Source organism: Myotis daubentonii, chromosome 13 (genome assembly GCF_963259705.1).
Source record: "Myotis daubentonii chromosome 13, mMyoDau2.1, whole genome shotgun sequence".
Taxonomy (NCBI): domain Eukaryota; kingdom Metazoa; phylum Chordata; class Mammalia; order Chiroptera; family Vespertilionidae; genus Myotis; species Myotis daubentonii.
In genome coordinates, this window is record NC_081852.1 from 39,605,696 (window position 1) to 39,626,294 (window position 20,599).

The 20,599-nt window shown below is 38.9% G+C and overlaps 1 protein-coding gene and 1 pseudogene across 5 annotated transcripts in view; one reads left to right on the top strand and one right to left on the bottom strand.

Moving 5' to 3' along the window:
• BTAF1 (B-TFIID TATA-box binding protein associated factor 1) overlaps window positions 1-20,599 on the top strand; it is a 113,585-nt gene that overhangs the window by 15,869 nt on the left and 77,117 nt on the right. For 4 of the 5 annotated variants that reach the window (XM_059662828.1, XM_059662830.1, XM_059662832.1 and 1 more), the window contains 3 exons: window positions 3,077-3,191; window positions 5,797-5,943; window positions 20,364-20,527. In XM_059662828.1, coding sequence (XP_059518811.1) covers window positions 3,077-3,191; window positions 5,797-5,943; window positions 20,364-20,527 — 426 coding nt within the window. Of the gene's footprint in view, window positions 1-252; window positions 497-3,076; window positions 3,192-5,796; window positions 5,944-20,363; window positions 20,528-20,599 lie in introns of all 5 variants that reach the window. The other variant, XM_059662831.1, reaches the window with a different exon arrangement.
• LOC132214612 (histone chaperone ASF1-like) lies at window positions 16,352-17,885 on the bottom strand (annotated as a pseudogene).

Sequence of the window (20,599 nt, forward strand, 5' to 3'; positions counted from 1 at the left end):
GCTTTGGGGGAAGGAAGAATACGGAATAGGTTGGGGGAGGGGCAATATGATAAGCCCAGACATTCAAAGCTCCATGATACCTCTCTTCCCACTGATCTTATCCCTTTTTTCATTTTCGTTTGTTCCTCCCTGATTCTTAGGAGTAGGAGTTATAAGCCCCTTGTTGATATATATAAACCTGTACTATGTGGTTCCTACCATAAGGGTTAACAGTGACTCAGTGACTCTCTTTCCAATGTATTCCCTGCTTAGATACTACCATTTCTGACCAAGATGTAGACGGAGAGACAGTGATTTGACATCTACAGGTCCCATGTTCTCACAATGGAGAAGGATGCATATTAGGCAATATTGTACTCATGTGTAAGGTGGAGGGATAGGGAAGCATACCCACTTCCTCTCATCCCAAGGGAAGAGAGGACTGAATGAGCTGAAACTGGAAACAATGAACAAGACTAATCTATGCTGAACTGAGAAAAAGTTTCCAGCCTTCCAAGTGAGTTCTGGTCTTCATAAATGAGACCCCAGCATACTGGCTGCCATCAAATAATTCCAAAAGAGGCAAAGTTTGTTTTTAGCACCTTCTTACCTCCTACTCTCTCTCCTCTCCCTTCAGTGTTTTCTTGTTGCCTTTCAGTTTTGTTTTTAAAACAGCTTTATTGAAGTAGAATTTACATATAATACAGTTCACCCATGTAAAGTATGCAGTTCAATGATGTTTAAAATTATATTCACAGATATATGCAACCATCACCGAAATCTAATTTTAAAACATTTTTATCTCCCCCAAAAGAAACCTCATTCCCATTAGCAGTCATTCTTCATTACTTCCCCTCTCATTCTCAGTCCTAGGCAACCACTGATTTAGTTTCTGTCTATAGATTTGCATATTCTGAACATTTTATATAGTTGTGTGACATTTTGTGAGTGGTTTCTTGTACTTAAAATAATATTTTATATTTTCATGGTTCTTTCATATTGTAGCATGTCTCATTACCTCCTTCCTTTTTATTGCTGAATAATATTCCATTGTATATATATATGGATATACCTTATTATCTATTCGTCAGTTGATGGACATTTGGGTTATTTCTACTTTTTGGCCTATGATGAAAATGCTGCTATGAAAATCCACGTACAGGTTTTTGTGTGGTTGCATGTTTTCCTTTCCCTTGGATATATGCCTGGAGTAAAATTGCTGGATCCTGAGGAACTGCCAGACTGTTTTCCAAACTGGCTCCACCGTTTTACATTCCCAACAACAGTGTATGAGAGATCTGATTTTTCAACATCCTTGCCAGAACTTATTAACTGACTTTGATTATATACATACTAGTGAGTGTAAAGTAATATCTCATTGTACTTTTGATGGGTTTTCTGATGACTAGTGATGTTGAACATCTTTTCATGTGTTTATTGGCTATTTGTTTATCTTTTATGGAGAACAGTCAGATCCTTTGCCTGTTTTTAAAGTGAGATATTTGTTATTTTATTATTGAGTTGTAAGACTTTTTTATATACTTTGTATACAAGCCCCTTATCAGGTATTTGATACGTTCTTCCAGTCTGTTGGATGTTTTTTCACTTACTTGATGGTGTCCTTGAAGCACAAAAGTTATTACTTTTGATGAAGTCCAATTTTTTTTAAACATCACGTGCAAAAAAAACACACAACACTTGTGCTTTTGGGGTCATATCTAAGTAACCCTTGCCTAACCCAGTGTCACAAAGATTTACCCTTATGTTTTAAGAATTTAATAGTTTTTAGCTTTTACTTTTAGATTTATGGCCCATTTGAGTTAATTTTTGTGTATGGTGTGAGGTAGGGTTCAAAATCATTATTTTGTTGCCCCAGCACCATTTGTTAATAAAAACTCTTTATCCATTGAATTGTCTTGGCACTCTTGTTGAAAATCAGTTGATCATAGACACATAGTATTGTTTCTGGACTCTTAATTATTATTATTACTTTTAATTGATTTTAGAGAGAGGAAGGGAGAGAAAGAGAAACATCAGTTTGTTGTTCCACTTATTTATGCATTCATTGGTTGCTTCTTGTATGTGCCCTAACTGGAGATCAAACCTGCAACCTTGGCATATCAGAAACAATGCTCTAACCTAGCGGTCACCAACCGGTGGTCCGCGGACCACTGGTGGTCCGTGAGGTCTGAAAGGGTGGCGACCACTGCTCTAACCAACTGAGCTTCTGGGCCAGGGCCTGGACTCTTAATTCTATTCCATTAATCTAGATAACTGTTCTTTCACCAGTATCACACTGTCTTGGTAATTGTTGCTTTATAGAAAGTTTTGAAATCAAGAAGTGTGAATCTATCAATTTTATTCTTTTCAAAATTGTTTGGTTATTCTGAGTTCCTTGCATTTCCATATAAATTTTAGGACCAACTTGTTTATTTCTGTAAAAAATCAACTGAGATTTTGAAGAATTTTGTTGAATCTAGATAAATTTAGGGAGTATTAACTATCTTAACAATATTGATTCTTTCAATCCATGATCATGAAGTATTTTTCTGTTTATTTAGATCTTATTTAATTTCTATCAACAATATTTTGAATTTTTGTGATTTTCAGTATTCAAGTATTGCACTTCTTAAATTTATTAAGTATTTTATAATTTCTGATGTTATTTAAATGGAATTATTTTCTTAATTTTATTTTCAGGTTGTTTATTGAAAGTTTATAGGAACACTTTCCATTGATTTTTACATACTGATTTTATCTCTTGCAATCTTACCTCATTTATTCTTTCTGCTAGATTTTTCTAACTTTTTGCATTAAATAAGACTTAATATACACTTTGCTTTTTAGCAGGTTAAAAGCTATGTTATTTTTCAAATGTACTTAAGTCTTCATGTATTAAAAATTCTTTTTAAGGTGTGATTCATGTGAGTAATATAATCTTACAAAAGATTTTAGTAATTTCAAGACGTATATAAATTTGATGGCTGCTAAATTAAAATACATTAATAACATGTAAATTTGTATTTCTCTGTTCTGGCTACCTTGAACAAACAACATTTTCTGGTATATAACTGTTTTTGTTTTATCATTTTTTAAGGTGCTGATATACTTAAGAAGTACAAATTGGGATACTCGGATAGCAGCAGGACAAGCTGTTGAAGCTATAGTGAAAAATGTACCTGAGTGGAATCCAGTGCCAAGAACCAAACAAGGTGCTTTTAAGTGGAAAACCTATTTGCAGTAAAACACCTAACTGTAGAATTAACTAAACTATACACTTTATACTTTAATAATTTTAAGTCTTAATTTTTATGCTTTTAGATGTAGCCTTATCAAAAAATGACATTGAATAAGGTGATTTTCATATGCTTTAAAAAAAGACTACTAAACAAATGTTTTCATATTTATTTTTTTAAATTATTAATTCTAGGCTGGCAGGTGTGGTTCAGTGGTTGAGCGTCAACCTCTGAACCAGGAGGTCATGATTCGATTCATGGTCAGGGCACATACCCGGGTTGCAGGCTTGATCCCCAGCATGGGCATGCAGGAGGCAGCTGATCAGTGATTCTCTCTCATCATTGATGTTTCTATCTCTCTCCCTCTCCCTTCCACTCGGAAGTCAATAAAAATATTCTTAAGAAAATAAATTATTCTACAGTATGCTTGACTTATAGAGATTATTACTTCCCTGAAGGAATTTATGTCCTAAAAAATAAAATTAAGTCAATACAAAGTAAATCTTTGAAGCAGTAGTCTATTTTGTTGGTGGAAGAATAGTGTAATTATTTTCTAAATTTAATCACAATTATGTGTGGCTATTTGGATGGTTATGCCTAGTTTTTTGTTGTTTTAATTTTTATTTATTGATTTGAGAGAGAGAGAGGAAGGGGAGGAGAGAGAAAGAAACTTCGATTTGTTGTTCCACTTATTTATACATTTATTGGTTGATTTTTGTATGTGCCCTGACTGGGATGCTTAGTTTTTTAATGTGTCCTTTAGATGCCTTATAGTGTAAATTATTTTCTGACTTCCTGAAATAATATTTAAAAATGATTGTATGCTTTTAAAAATGTGTAAAGATGCAAATTTTAATTGAGTGAAAATTTAATATGGTGCAAGTGGGTTTCATTTTCAAGTCACTTTGATAATATCACTTTTATTATAAGTTTCAATTATCTAAAATTTTTGCTTTAATTTGCTGGCACATGTTATTTTCAGTGATTATGTTAATTTGTCTTTTCTGTAGTCAAATGAAATATATAACCAAAAGAAGTTATAACTTTTTTTTTTTAGAAAAGAGCTTTTTCTTTTTCAGGTTATTATCCCTGATTATTTGGTATATAGAGATGGTAGAATTCAGATTCTTTTTTACAAAACTTATTAGTTATACTGGCATTAATATTTATAGTAAGGTTGCTTATCATCACTAGAAAACTTAAAATATAATAGCAGTTCTCTTTAAGTGAAGCAATTATGCTTTGTTTATGGATGAATTATATACAAATGCCAGCTCAACAAACCAATGGACAATTAACAGTATATTTAAAAATTTATAATGGCATACCTTTTTGGAAAGGATACAGAACATTTTGAAGTTATTTTTAGGCCTTGGTATAATTTTAGCAATTTAACAGTGGATTATAATTAGTTTCTTTTTTTTTTAAATTTAAATTCTTTATTGTTGAAAGTATTACATGTCTCCTTTTCCCCCTACTGACCTCTCCCCGGCCGCTCCTGCCCCATAGCACATGCCCTCACCCCCCTACTGTCTGTGTCCATTGGTTATGCTTATATGCATGCATACAAGTGCTTTGGTTGATCATTCCCTGCCCCCAACCTTCCCTGCCTTCCCTCTGAGGTTTGACAGTCTGTTCGATGCTTCTATGTCTCTGGTAGCTTCATATTTTGAGAAGTGAGTGCTATTGAATAAGTAGTTGCTTTGTGTTCCAGATATTCCTCAGTTATAGGGAAGAATGCTGCTTACTAGTTTTAGTTATATGAATATGTTTATCTTTCAATTTAGCTAATAAACTCATCGTTACCTTGGTATTTTTATTTTAGCTTTTTTAAAAAATATATATTTTTATTGATTTCAGAGAGGAAGGGAGAGGGAAAGAGAGAGAGACATAAATGATGAGAGACAATCATTGATTGGCTACCTCCTGCATGCTCCATACTGGGGATCGAGCCCACAACCTGGGCATATGCCCTGACCGGGAATCAAACCGTGACCTTCTGGTTCATAGGTTGACCCTCAACCACTGAGCCACAATGGCTGGGCCACCTTGGTATTTAAAAAAATTTTTTTCCCTTTATTGATTAAGATATTATAAATGTGTCCTTATCCCCCCGTTGGCCCCCTACCCCCCTGCCCCCCCCACTCACGCCCTCACCCCTGGTGTCTGTATCCATTGGTTATGCTTATATGCATGCATACAAATCCTTTGGTTGCTCTCTCCCCTACCTTGGTATTTTTTTTTTAATTTAATAGTAAGTGGAGACAGCATGATATTTATTATACGTATTTCAACATGAAGGGGGATGCATTTTTTCATGTAACATTGTGCTTTTGTAGCAAAAAACAGCTATACATACAGCTATCCACTAACATTCTGATAGTTTGTAGGAGGGGAGCCACCGACTAAATAGTTTGTTTATTCATAAATAAGAGCTGATCATAAGTAAATCCACAGTAGCTTTTCTACTTCCCCTTTTACTTTTCTTAAAATATTACCCATCCACCACAAGTAATGCTGTTTTCTTTCATTTTACATTTTGGCTGTGTGATCAAATTAAATATTTTTAAACTTTATCTAGAACCTACTTCAGAAAGTGCTATGGAAGATTCATCTACTACAGATCGATTGAATTTTGACAGATTTGATATATGTAGATTGTTACAACATGGGGCGTCACTATTGGGATCTGCTGGTGCAGAATTTGAAGTACAAGATGAAAAATCAGGTATGTAGTAGTTCTACAGAAGAAAGTCTGAAACACGTGTGTTCAAACTAATTTATCACTTGATATGCTATGTACTAGTCATGCAGAATATAACATGTCATGAAATACAAATTAACGAAAGTTTGCAGGTAGGATTTGAAGGTGCTACGAGTGGGAAGATAACCAGAAGTACTTGGTCTAAAGCTACCATATGAATATTTTTCTTCCCTTAACTGAATATGTACTATATGTACAGAGTGAGGCAAAAGTAGGTTTACAATTGTTCATATGGAAAAATAATACAATAATTAATAAGTATTACAATAATCTGTGTTTTGTGTACTCACAACTGTAGACCTACTTTTGCCCCACCCTCTATGCATTATTAATGGTACATACTAATATTCAGTAGCCATTTTATCTAATATAGAAATTTTAAATTGTTACCCAAGAGCCTCAATTGAAACGATTTTAAAAGCCAGGTTGTGGTAATATTCTCACAATTCTGGAAATCTGAGAGGCTATATGATAGTTTTTATTATGTTTTAAGTATTTAAACAATTGGATCTATTCTTGCTGGTGACCAAGCAAAAACTAAAAATGAAAAATAAATTGTGGCTAGGTAATTATCCCATTATCTTTAAACTTACAGAATCTATCTGGATATAAAATAAATGTTTTGGCCATTCAAGATTGATGCCTTGAGTGGAAAAAACCTTGATATTTTTAATGGATTCGTAAGTAAATAAATTATTTTTTTGGACTAAAACCAAAATAGAACTGTGTTTTGTTGCCAAATAAAGTAATCGTTAGTCAAAGTATATCTATCCAGCTAAGTTAATGAAATTCTCTTTAATTTGTACATATTAAAAAAAATTTTTTTAAAATATATTTTATTGATTTTTTACAGAGAGGAAGGGAGAGAGATAGAGAGCTAGAAACATCGATGAGAGAGACATCGATCAGCTGCCTCCTGCACATCTCCTACTAGGGATGTGCCTGCAACCCAGGTACATGCCCTTAACCGGAATCGAACCTGGAACCTTTCAGTCTGCAAGCCGACGCTCTATTCACTGAGCCAAACCGGTTTCGGCTAAAAAAATTTTAAGTACCCATTCCCTTTTCCTTATATGATTTCTTTTGGAAATATAGTTTAATTATTTTTAGAGAAAATTAGGAAAATTTGCTCAAGTTCCAGAAAAGCAATAGTTTTTCTAATAAGGGAGGTAGAAACTTTTCAACTTGAAAAAATTCTCTAAACAAAGTATGCTAATCTTACTAAGGTACCCATGAATATTATCAGAGATCTTTGTCCCTAATCCAGGAATAAAAGTACACTAAAAAAAAAAACAATGTGTTTGGGTCTTACCCCAGAGATGATTCCGATTTAATAGATCTCTGGAGAGCTCTAGGAAATTGTATTTAAAAGAAAAAACTTCACTTGTGACTCTGATATGTAACCAGGATTGGAAACCCGGGAACTCAGTTTTAAATGCTGGTATGTCACAGCATGCTTATTTAAAACCCTAAAATTGGGTTTTCTTTAATGTCTGTTCATCTTTATTTGTCTGATGTATGTGATGAACACATCCATGATTAGTTTAGGTGCTGGTCTTAGTTTCCTTTGCAGGTATGTAGGGTATTTTTCCCAGTAACTTTCCTTGGAACAAGAGGACTAATTTGGAGCCTACTATTTTTCCTTCTGGATAGAGCAGCCTTAAAATTTTTAAAAAGTAGCTTTATTGAGACATAATTCACATTTTATACAATTTACTCATTTAAAAACTATATAAGTGAGTGGTTTTTGGTATATTCACAGATAGGTGCAGTCAATTTTAGAATATTTTCATTACCTCGGGAAGAAACTCCATATCCTTTAGCTAACACCGTTTTACCCCCTACTTTGTTTCCTCACCTTTCTAACCCTGAGTGACTTTTTGTCTCTACAGGTTTGTCTATTCTGGACATTTATTTTAAATTGAATCATAAATATATGGTCTTTATGACTGGCTTCGTTTACTTAGTAGCATGTTTCCAAGGTTTATCCATATTGTAGCATATATCAGCACTTCTTTTTTGTTTGTTTGTTAATCCTCACCCAAGTATACTATTATTTTTCCATTGAATTTTTTTTTTTTTTTAGACTGGGACAGAAGAAGGGATAGGGAGGGACAGAGTGGGGGAAGAAAAATAGACAGGAAGAGAGAAACATCAATGTGAAAGAGACACATCTGTTGGGTGCCTCCTACATGCACTCTGCTGGGGATCGAACCTGCAACCCAGCTATGTGCTCTTTACTGGGAATGGAACCCAAAATCCTTTGGTGCACAGGCGGACACTCTAATCACTAAGCAACATCAGCCAGGGCTGCTGCTTTTTTTAAAAAAATACGTTTTTATTGATTTCAGATAGGAAGGGAGAGGGAGAAGAGAGAAACATCAGTGATGAGTGAGAACTGTTGATTGGCTGCCTCCTGCATGCCCATACTGGTGATCTAGCCCACAACCTGGGCATGTGCTCTGACCGGGAATCAAACCGTGACCTCTTGGTTCATAGGTTGACGCTCAACCACTGAGCCATGCCAGCTGGGCTGGGGCTTTGTTTTAAAATAGTTTTTATTACTGTTATAGGATGTATTCATTTTTTAATTGTGGTAGATAACGTAAAATTTATCATCTTACCCATTTTTAACTGTACATACTGTTCAGTAATATTAAGTCCATTCATATTGTCATGCGGCCAGTCTCCAGACATTCATCTTAAAACACTGAAACTTTATACCCATTAAACAATTTCCATTACTCCCCCTTCCCCAGCCCCTGGCAACCACTATTCTATTTTTTGTCTTTATGAATTTGAATACTCTAGGTATTTCATGTAAGTGGAATCATACAGTATTTGTCCTTTTTAATAATTCTGTTTTATATTTTTCTATATATATATTTTTAGATATTTTTATTGATTTCAGAGAGGAAGAAAGAGGGAGAGAGAGATAGAAACATCAGTGATGAGAGAGAACATTGATCGGCTGCCTCCTGCACACCCCCACTGGGGATCGAGTCCATAATTCGGGCTTGAACCCTTGAATGGAATCAAACCTGGGATCCTTCAGCCTGCAGGCCAATGCTCTGTCCACTGAGCCAAACTGGCTAGGGCATTTCTCCATGTTCTTGACAAAACTTGTTATTAACTGACTTTGATTAATATCCATACTAGTGAGTGAAGTGCTATCTTGTAGTTTTGATTTGCATTTTCCTGATGACTGATAATCATATTGGACATCTTTCATGTGTTTATTGACCATTTGTATATTGTTGGAGAACTGCCTATTCCGATCCTTTGCCCATGTTTTTATTTTACACTAGGGGCCCAGTGCACAAATTCATGCATCTTGAAAGGAACTGTGGGCTGCGAGGCTGCGGTAGGCACAGGGGCGGGTCTTGGCCCATCCTCCACGCCCCTGCCCGGCCCCTCCCACTGCCCCCCGCCCCCCCCCCCCCCGCCCCCCCGTCTCCTGGCAGCCCTGCTCCCGCCGCTCCCATATGCACTGACAGCACCAGTCTTGCTCATACCCACTGACGGTGCGGAGCAATTGGGGCCGGCGCCAGCAATGGATGTGAGCGGTGTTGGCGCCGTCAGTAGATGCAAGTGGCGGCTGCTGCCCCGATAGCCCCTCAGGAGCAGGGGGAGGTGGAAAATCCCCCAGGGGTGATCAGGACCAGCAGCTGCCACTCGCACCCGCTGATGGCGCTGAGTGATCGGAACTGGCGCCGGGCACCGGCAATGGGTATGAGTGACGGCTGTGGTGCCGGCTGCGGGCGCTGGCAGCGGGTGTGAACACTGAGCGGGAACGTGGTGCACGGAAGCAAAGAATTTTCAGTAACCACCAGAGTCTCGCCTCAAAGAGCGACTGGCGCCCAGCCTTGGTCTGGTGCCCCCACTCACCTGCTCCACTATCTCGCCTCGACTAACCCCCGACATGTTCTGCATATGCCCCCTGGTGGTCAGCGCACCTTGTAGCGATTGGTTGCTTGGTGGTTCCTTTGTTCGGTCTATTTGCATATTAGCCTTTTTTTTAAAAAATAATATTTTATTGATTTTTTAACAGAGAGGAAGGGAGAGGGAGAGGGATACAGAGTTAGAAACATCGATGAGAGAGAAACATAGATTCAGCCGCCTCCTGCACGCCCCCCACTGGGGACATGCCCGCAACCCGGCCACATGCCCTTGACCAGAATCGAACCTGGGACCCTTTAGTCCGCAGGCCGACACTCTATCCCCAGAGCCAAACTGGTTAGGGCCATATTAGCCTTTTTTATATAGGATTTTTATTTATTTTAAAATCTTTATTGTGGTAAGTATTACATATGTCCCCTTTTTTTCTCCCCATTGACTCCTCCTAGTCCATCCCCACCCCCGACCCCACGCCTTCGCCGCACTATTGTCAGTGTCCATGGGTTATATATATGTATGCAAGTTCCTTGGTTGATCTTTTCCCACCCACCCACCCATGTTTGTCATCCCTCTGACATTTGACGGTCTGTTCCATGCTTCTGTGTTTCTGGATCTATTTTGTTCAACAGTTTATTTTGTTCATTAGATTCCACATATGAATAAGATCATGTGATACTTATCTTTCTCTGATTGCCTTATTTCGCTTAGCATAATACTCTCCAGGTCCCTCCATGCTATCTCAAAGGGTAAGAGATCCTTCTTTTTTACTGCTGCATAGTATTACATGGTATAAATGTGCCACAGCTTTTTTATCCACTCATCTACTGATGGGCACTTGGACTGCTTCCAGATCTTAGTTATTGTAAATTGTGCTGCTATGAACATAGGGATGCATACATTCTTTCTGATTGGTGTTTCAGGTCTCTTAGGATATACTGGAAGTGGGATCAATGGGTGAAATGGCAGTTTCATGTTTAATTTTTTGAGGAAACTCCATACTGTTTTCCATAATGGCTGCACCAGTCTGCATTCCCCAGCAGTGTACTAGGGTACCCTTTTCTCCACATCCTCGCCATCACTTGTCATTTGTTGATATGTTGATGGTAGCCATTCTGACAGGTATGAGGTGATACCTCTTTGTCCTTTTAATTTGCATCTCTCCTTTGCCCATTTTTATTTTATTTATTCTTTATTGATTAAGGTATTACATATATGTCCTTATTCCCCTTTTGCCCCCACCCCCACCCACCCCCACTCATGCCCTCACTCCTCTGGTGTCTGTGTCCATTGGTTAGGCTTATATGCATGCATACAAGTCTTTTGGTTGAACTCTCCCCCTTACCCCCACCCTCCCCTACTTTCCCTCTGAGGTTTGATGGTCTGATCGATGCTTCTCTGTCTCTGGATCTGTTTTTGTTCATCAGTTTATGTTGTTCATTATATTCCACAAATGAGTGAGATCATGTGATATTTATCTTTCTCTGACTGGCTTATTTCACTTAGCATAATGCTCTCCAGTTCCATTCATGCTATTGCAAGAGGTAAGAGTTCTTTCTTTTTTACCACAGCGTAGTATTCCATTGTATAAATGTACCTCCTTTGCCCATTTTTAAGTGGAATATTGTTCTTTATTACTGAGTTGTAAGATATATATTCTAGATATAAACCTTTTGTTTGATATATGATTTACTAACATCTTTTATTTTGTGGGTAGTGTTTTCACTTTTATGATAGTATCCTTTGAAGCACAAAAGTTACTAATTTTGAACAATTTTAGTTATCTTTTTTCCTCTTAAGCTTTTGATGGTATATATAAGACACTATTGCCAAATCTGAGCTCACTTACCCCTACATTTTCTTCTAAGAGTTTTATAGGTTTAGCCCTTACTATTACGCATTTGATCCATTTTGAATTAATTTTTGTATGTGTTGTGGGGTTATGGGTCCAATTTAATTCTTTTGCATGTGGCTCTCCTGTTGTCTCAATGCCATTGTTGAGAAGAACTATTCTTTCCCCCACTGAATTGTCTGGCACCCTTGTTGAAAATCAGTTGGTCATAGACAGTTTCGTTGGATTCTCAACTCTACCTCATAGTCTTGGTTACTCTTGCTTTGTGGTAAGTTTTAAAACCAAGAAGCATGGGCCTCCACTGCTCTCAAAACTGCCTGGTACTGGCACAAGAACAGACATATAGATCAATGGAATAGAACAGAGAACCCAGAAATCGACCCAAACCACTATGCTCAATTAATATTTGACAAAGGAGGCAAGAATATACAATGGAGTCAAGATAGTCTCTTCAGTAAATGATGTTGGGAAAATTGGACAGATACATGCAAAAAAAATGAAACCAGACCACCAACTTACACCATACACAAAAATAAACTCAAAATGGATAAAGGACTTAAATATAAGATGGGAAACCATAAAAATAATTAGAGGAATCCACAGGCAGCAAAATCTCAGACATGCCAAAGCAATTTCTTCACCAATACAGCTCCTAGGGCAGTGGAAACTAAAGAGAAAATAAACAAATGGGACTACATCAAAATAAAAAGCTTTTGCATAGCAAAAGAAACCATCAACAAAACAACAAAAAAGCCCACTGCATGAGAGAATATATTTGCCAATGTTATTACTGCTAAGGATTTAATCTCCAACATTTACAGGGAACTCATACAACTTAACATAAGGAAGATAAACAGCCCAATCAAAAAATGGGCAACGGACCTAAATAGATAATTTATTTTATTTTATTTTTATTTTTTTTTAATTAAATCTTTATTGTTCGGATTATTACATTTGTTCCTCTTTTTCCCCCCATAACTCCCCTCCTCCCAGTTCCCGCCCCACCCTCCGCCCTCACTCCCCACCCACTGTCCTCATCCATAGGTGCATGATATTTGTCCAGTCTCTTCCCGAATCTCCCACACCCCTTTCCCCCGCAAGAATAGTCATTCCATTCCCTTTCTATGTCCCTGATTCTATTATGATCACCAGATTATTTATTCACTTGATTCTTAGATTCACTTCTTGATAGATGCATGTTTGTTGTTCATAATTTGTATCTTTACCTTTTTCTTCTTCTTCCTCTTCTTAAAGGATACCTTTCAGCATTTCATATAATACTGGTTTGGTGGTGATGAACTCCTTTAGCTTTTCCTTATCTGTGAAGCTCTTTATCTGACCTTCAGTTCTGAATGATAGCTTTGCTGGATAAAGTAATCTTGGTTGTAGGTTCTTGGTATTCATCACTTTGAATATTTCTTGCCATTCCCTTCTGGCTTGCAAAGTTTCTGTTGAGAAATCAGCTGACAGTCGTATGGGTATTCCCTTGTAGGTAACTGAGTTTCTTTCTCTTGCTGCTTTTAAGATTCTCTCTGTCTTTTGCTCTTGGCATTTTAATTATGATGTGTCTTGGTGTGGTCCTCTTTGGATTCCTTTTGTTTGGGGTTCTCTGCGCTTCCTGGACCTGTAAGTCTATTTCTTTCACCAGGTGGGGGAAGTTTTCTGTCATTATTTCTTCAAATAGGTTTTCAATATCTTGCTCTCTCTCATCTTCTGGCACCTCTATAATTCGGATGTTGGTACGCTTGAAGCTGTCCCAGAGGCTCCTTACACTATCTTCGTATTTTCGGATTCTTTTTTCATTTTGCTTTTCCGGTTGGGTGTTTTTTGCTTCTTCGCATTTCAAATCTTTGCCTTGATTCTTGCGCTCCTCTGGTCTGCTGTTGGGAGTCTGTATAGTATTCATTATTTCAGTCGTGTATGCTTAATTTCTAGTTGGTTCTTTATCATAACATCGAGGTTCTCATTAGATTTCTTGAGGATCTCACTACATTTATCAGCGGCTTCTAGACAGTTCTTAAGAGACCTTAAAAGTGTGGTTCTGAACTCAATATCCTCCATTGACAGTTTTGTCCTGTTTCTTTGTCTCCGCATTTTTTATGCTTTCTTGGTGCACCCCCTAGTGGTCTTTGTGCGCAGTCTTGTAGTGAAGCCTTGATTGTTGTCGGCAATACCGGTGGTGATTTGACCTCCAGGCTAACTGGCAATGAGAGTCTGCTGTGTCTGCAGTGGGAGAGCTTCTGTGCTGGATCTCTAGGGCGGTGCTAATCTAGCATTTGCCTGAGGCTATCCGGCAAATGGCTCTGCGCAGGGCTTGGGCAGGGCGGGTCCCTGGGGACCTACAGGGCGGTGGAGCGAGCAGTTATGGCTGCTCTCAGTTCCGTCCCTAGGGGCTCGGCCTCACAGAGTTCCAGCAACCGCTGCAAACCTCGGAGAGAAAGCTGCCTTCGAGTTCCGACCGAAGCCAGACAGTCCCGCTTCTCCCGTTTGAGTCTGGGTCCCTAGAGACTCGCCCGGATCTGGAGCTCAAAGTCTGAAACTCCCTCCCGATTGAAAACAACAACTGCTCCCTCCGCCTCCAGCCTGCTCCGCGTGTACTCCACACCTTAGTATTTCACTTCAGCACTGTGCCTCCTCTGAGTCTGGGTATGATATTCTCTTTCCTCCTAGTTGTAGAATTTCCACTCAGCCAGCCTTCCTGTGGTTCTGGATGATGTCCGTTCCGTCTTTTAGTTGTTTTTTGAAGTGGTTGTTCGAGGCATCAATCTCCGGTGTTAACCTATGCCGCCATCTTGGTTTCCGACCTAGATAGATAATTTATGAAAGAGAACATAAGGAAGGCCAAGAGACATAAGAAAACATACTCCAAGTCACTAATCTTCTGAGAGATGCAAATCAAAACGACAATGAGGTACCATCTCACACCTGTCAGAATGGCTATCATCAACAAATCAACAAACGACAAGTGCTGGAGAGGATGCGGAGAAAAAGGAACCCCCGTGCACTGCTGGTAGAAATGCAGGCTGGTGCAGCCACTGTGGGGAACAGTATGGAATTTCCTCAAAAAACTACAAATGGAACTCCCATTTGACCCAGCGATCCCACTTCTAGGAATATATCCCAAGAAACTAGAAACACCAGTCAGAAAGGATATATGCACCCCTATGTTCATAGCAGCACAATTTACAATAGCTAAGATTTGGAAACAGCCTAAGTGCCCATCAGCAGATGAGTGGTTTAGAAAACTGTGGTACATCTACACAATGGAATAGTACGCTGCAGTAAAAAAGAAGGAATTCTTACCATTGCAACAGCACGAATGGACCTGGAGGGCATTTTGCTAAGTGAAATAAGTCAGTCAGAGAAAGATAAATATCACATGATCTAACTCATTTGTGGAATATAATGAACAACATAAACTAATGAACAAAAACAGATCCAGAGACAGAGAAGCATCGATCAGACCATCAAACCTCAGAGGGAAGATAGAGGAGGGTGGGGGTATGGGGGAGAGTTCAACCAAAAGACTTGTATGCATGCATATAAGCCTAACCAATGGACACAATCACCAGGGGTTGAGGGCATGAGTGAGGAGATAAGGACACATATGTAATACTTTAATAAAGAAAAAAATTAGCCCTGGCCGGTTTGGCTCACTGGATAGAGCGTTGGCCTGGAGACTGAAGGGTCCCAGGTTCGATTCTGGTCAGGGGCATGTGCCTTGGTTGCGGGCACATCCCCAGTGGGGGGTGTGCGGGAGGCAGCTGATCAATGCTTCTCTCTCATCGATGTTTCTCACTCTCTATCCCTCTCCCTTCCTCTCTGTAAAAAAGCAATAACACATATTTTAAAAAAAAATTAAACTTCGTTCTTTTTTAGTATTGTGGATTTTCTGAATCTTTTGATTTTCTATGTGAAATTTAGGATCAGTTTTTCAATCTTTGCAAAATAGCTAACTAATAGGAATTGTGTTGATTCTGTATATAAGTTTTGGAATTATTACTGTCTTGACAATGATCCATGAACACGGAATGTTCCTTAATTTCTTTCACCAATATTTTGTAGTTTTCAGAATATAAGTTGTAATTTTTGCTTTTGATGTTGTAAGTAGAATTTTAGAAAATATATTTTTATTGATTTTTGATAGGAAAAGAGAGGGAGAGAAAGAAACATCAATGATGAAAGTGAATAATTGACCAACTGCCCCATGCATGCCCCACACCGGGAATCGATCCCTCAACCTGGGCATATGCCCTGACTGGGAATTGAATGGTGACCTCCTGGTTCATAGGTCAGAAGCTCAACTATGGAGCCATATTGGCTGGGCTAGAATTGTTCTCTTAATTTCATTTTTGAGTTGTTTGGTTCTTTCAATCTCTCCCCCCCGCCTCTTTTCTTTATTTTTTTAAAAGTATATATATGTTTTAATCAGATTAGTTTCAGAACAAGTAAAATAACAGAGAACAAATTACTTTAAAATAGTTGTATTTATAGTCTACGATTTGCTCAAATACTGGTTTTCTTATAAACATTCTACAGGATGTTTTTAAACAAATTTTTCATATTGTATCTTAGTGTCTATGACTTATGAAATTTTAGGGAAATAGTTCTGGGTGTTTTTATAGCTTACTTTGTACTAAAGACATGGCAGGTGGTCACATGGCAGTCCATGTGGGATTCTAACATGACATTTAGTGAGTTTCTGACGTGGACCATCCCTTTGCTGCTGAAGGTGTAATGCAGCCATTGAAAGAAGTGATTGTAGATTTGGATTGCTGTTTTCTGCATCTTCCAGTTTTTCTGTGTTATCTTCTGAATTAATGTGGAATCGTGTGACTCTGGGATTCAATGCCAAAATGTTCCTTTGAAGCTTAGAAAAGTCTAGTTTTACTGGTGGATTTTCCCTTAATTCTGTCTCGATAATATTCATTACTTACATAATAGCCAAATCTAATAAATTCTGACCTCAATCGGTGCGTGTAATTAGCACAACTGTTGGACCTATTGCTTCTGCATCTGGAATTAGTCTTGGATTAGGTGCATCAGCCTGAAATACAAACATATGCCTTCTCCTATGAACAGGGCCCACTAAGACAGAGTCTACAACTTGACCGTATTTTTCACTTTCTGCAGAACCCATATAGATAATTTTTCATTCCAAGTCTTCAGGCAGGTCCTTGATGCACTTGAAGGTGATCTTTTTTTATAGTTTCTGTGTCTCTATTGAGGTATCCTATATTTTCATTATTGTGATAGTATCTTCCTTTACATTGAGCATTGTTAAACTCGCAGCTTTAAAATATTGTCATTGCCCTGGTTGATGTGGCTCAGTTAGTGAGTGTCGTCCCATACACTGAGAGGTGGAGGGTTTGATTTGAGTTCAGGCAGGGCACATACTTAGGTTGCAGGTTGGATCTCTGGTCGGGACACGTATAGGAGGCAACTGGTCAAAGTTTCTTTCTCACATTGATGCTTTCCTCTCCCTCCCTCCCTTTCTTTCTCTCCTTTTCTCTCTCTCTCTCTCCCCCCCCCCCCACATTTCTCTCTCTAAAATTAATAAAAAATCTTGCCCTTTAATTTCAACATCTGGGTTATCTCAGAGTTTGTCTTTTCTTTGGAGAATGGGTTACATTTTCTTGATTCTTTGTATGTCAGTTAATTTTGGATTGTATCCCTCACATGCTGGAATCTGTTATATTCTTCCAGAGTGTTTTGGTTGATTTGGCTTTTGTTGCTTGTTTGTTTTAGCATGCATTTAATTTGGTGAAACTCAAATTACAGATTCCAACAGCTAAAATTTCAGATCAAATTTTAGCTTTAACTGGACTATGTGGTATCTGCCCTGTGTGTGCAAAGTTCAGAATTCAGCCAGAGATTTGGCTGAGTTTATACAGAATTTGCTGTTTCTCTCTGGCTTTCTACTTTCTGCATTTTCTCTATCTTCCAGTAGCTGTATTGACCCCTGACTCTTCTCTAATTCTTCAAGCCAGAGAGACTGGGTTTTTTTTATCTAGCTTTTAGCTGCCCATACACCATGGACTGGGTTTACCCTCAGGTTAAAAACTGCAAAATTGGGAGACTCACCCAGTGCCATGCCCTTCTTCCAGGTATTGACAATTCTCTAAAGGTATATGCCTACTTTTGTACTCTTTCCAGTCATTGTCTTCAGGTATTTGTTTTTTTCATATTTTGTCTAGAGCTTATAATCTGTGGAGAGTTAGTCCAATAAGAACTTATTAAAAGCAAATCATTATAGTTTTTAAAATGTTTAAAAAAAATTTCTAATTTTGGGGAGCCATATCTTGCAATTTAGCTATTTTTAAGCACAAAATTATATCCTATCTAATAAAAGGGTAATCTGCAAATCGACCGAACTGCGGAATGACTGGTTGCTATGACCACCAGGGGCAGATGCTCAACACGGGAGCTGCCCCCTGGTGGTCAGTATGCTCCCACAGGGGGAGTGCTGCTCAGCCAGAAGCTGGCTCACAGCTGGTGAGCACAGGGGTGGTGGTGGGAGCCTCTCCCACCTCTGCAGCAGCGCTAAGGATGTCCGATTGCTGACCCATGGGGAGCGGGCCTAAGCTGTCTATTGGATATAACCTCATGGCTCCTGGATTGTGAGAGGGTGCAGGTGGGCTGAGGGACAGGCATCAGGCCTCTAGTTTTTAAAATAATACCTTTTGATCTGTTTTCCAGTGAAGTAGTACAGGTTTTACTTGGGACATTTAAAATCTGTCTACTTTTATGCCTTATCTTTGTTATTAGGGGTATATCATCTCAGAATACATAAAAGCCTCACTTGGAATAAGCATGTATTTGTTGAGATCTTTTCTGTCAAATAAAACCTAGGTTTTTGTTTTGTTTCTTAGCATGGTTAGATCTTTCAGAGAATGTACAAGGTATAGTTACACTAAAATCTACACTAATAAAAGAGAAAAATGGTAATTGGCGTACGACGATACCCTTTTCATTGGCTAATCAGGGCTATATGCAAATTAACTGCCAACTAAGATTGGCAGTTAACTGCCAACAAGATGGCGGTTAATTTGCATATGTAGGCACAATGCAGGGAGGCAAAAGGGAAAGCAGGAAGAAGCCCCCTGCCACTGACAGTGATCGGAAACCCAGGGGGGAGCTAAGAGCTGGGGGGCAGGGCAAAGGCGGCCCAGCCATGATCGGAGAATCAGGTGCCTTTTCCGCCCTGGCCAGTGATAGCAGGAAGTAGGGGTGGAGCCAGTGATGGGAGCTGAGCACGGTTAAAGCTGGCAGTCCCAGGAGCTAAGGGTCCCTTGCCTGGGCCTAAAGCGGAGCCCACGATCGCAGGGCCGCTGCAGCTGCGGGTCCCCGCTTCCCCGGGCCGGATGCCTAGGCCAGAGGCGTCAGGCCTGGGCAAGGGGCCGATCCTGCGATTGGAGGGTGATGGGGGTCAACACCTGAGGGCTCCCAGTATGTGAGAGGGGGCAGGCTGGGCTGAGGGACACTCCGCCCCCACACACACACACCCAGTGCACGAATTTCGTGCACCGGGCCCCTAGTAAGATTATATTTTTCCATAGGAATAGATCTCATTTTTGACAATAGGGCAATGGGGAAGTCTCAATGAAAAATATTTTCTAATGGTTAGGTAATGGAATTTATGACATTAAATTATCCACTATTAAAGACTGAGTATGGCTTGCTTATTGTTAGGAGGGGTGTTTTAATTTTAATTTTTTAAAATATATTTTTATTGATTCAGAAAGGAAGGAAGAAGGAGAGAAAGATTGAAACACCAGTGATGACAATCATTGATCAGATGCCTCCTGCATGCCCCCTTCATTTTTTAATTTGAGAAAGTAACAAACATGATAAAAAGGATTTGGGAACCAAGCCCACAACCCATGCATGTACCCTTAGCCGGAATCAACCCAGGACCCTTCAGAACCCAGGCCAACACTCTATTCACTGAGCCAAAGCAGCCAGGGCAGGAGGGGTGTTTTAACAGTTAAAAAATTTTTTTGTATTTTATTTTTTTTAAGTTAGTTTTATTTGAGCTTCTCTTATTTTTTTTTTCTCTTGTTTTTTTTTCTTTCTTTTTTTATTTTTTTTAAAATATATTTTATTGATTTTTTACAGAGAGGAAGGGAGAGAGATAGAGAGTCAGAAACATCAATGAGAGAGAAACATCGATCAGCCGCCTCCTGCACATCTCCCACTGGGGATATGCCCGCAACCCAGGCACATGCCCCCGACCGGAATCGAACCTGGGACCCTTCAGTCCGCAGGCCGACGCTCTATCCACTGAGCCAAACCGGCCTCGGCTTCTCTTATATTTTTAAAAAATTTTAAATATAGTTATTAATTTCAGAGAGGAAGGAAGAGGGAGAGACATAGAAACATCATCGGTGAGAGAATCATTGATTGGCTGCCTCCTGCATGCCCCCTACTAGGAACCAAGCCTGCAACTCAGGCATGTACCCTTGACCAGAATTGAACCCGGGACCCTTCAGTCCACAGGCTGATGATCTATCCACTGAGCCAAACCAGCTGGGCTTTTTTTGGGGGGGGGAGGGAGTATTTTAATAGAGTTTGATCTTCATGTATTAGAATACTTCTTAGCTGATTTGGAGGAAATGTATTTCTTTTCTGCTTAAAGGTGAAGTGGATCCTAAAGAGAGGATAGCACGCCAACGAAAACTATTACAGAAGAAACTTGGCCTTAATATGGGAGAAGCCATTGGAATGAGTACTGAAGAACTCTTTAATGATGAAGATTTAGATTATACCCCAACTTCAGCAACCTTTGTAAACAAACAACCTGTAGGTAAAACCTTTATTTGTTTGATTTTAAATAATAATACAAAGGGCTTGTTTCATTTTGCTATGCAACTG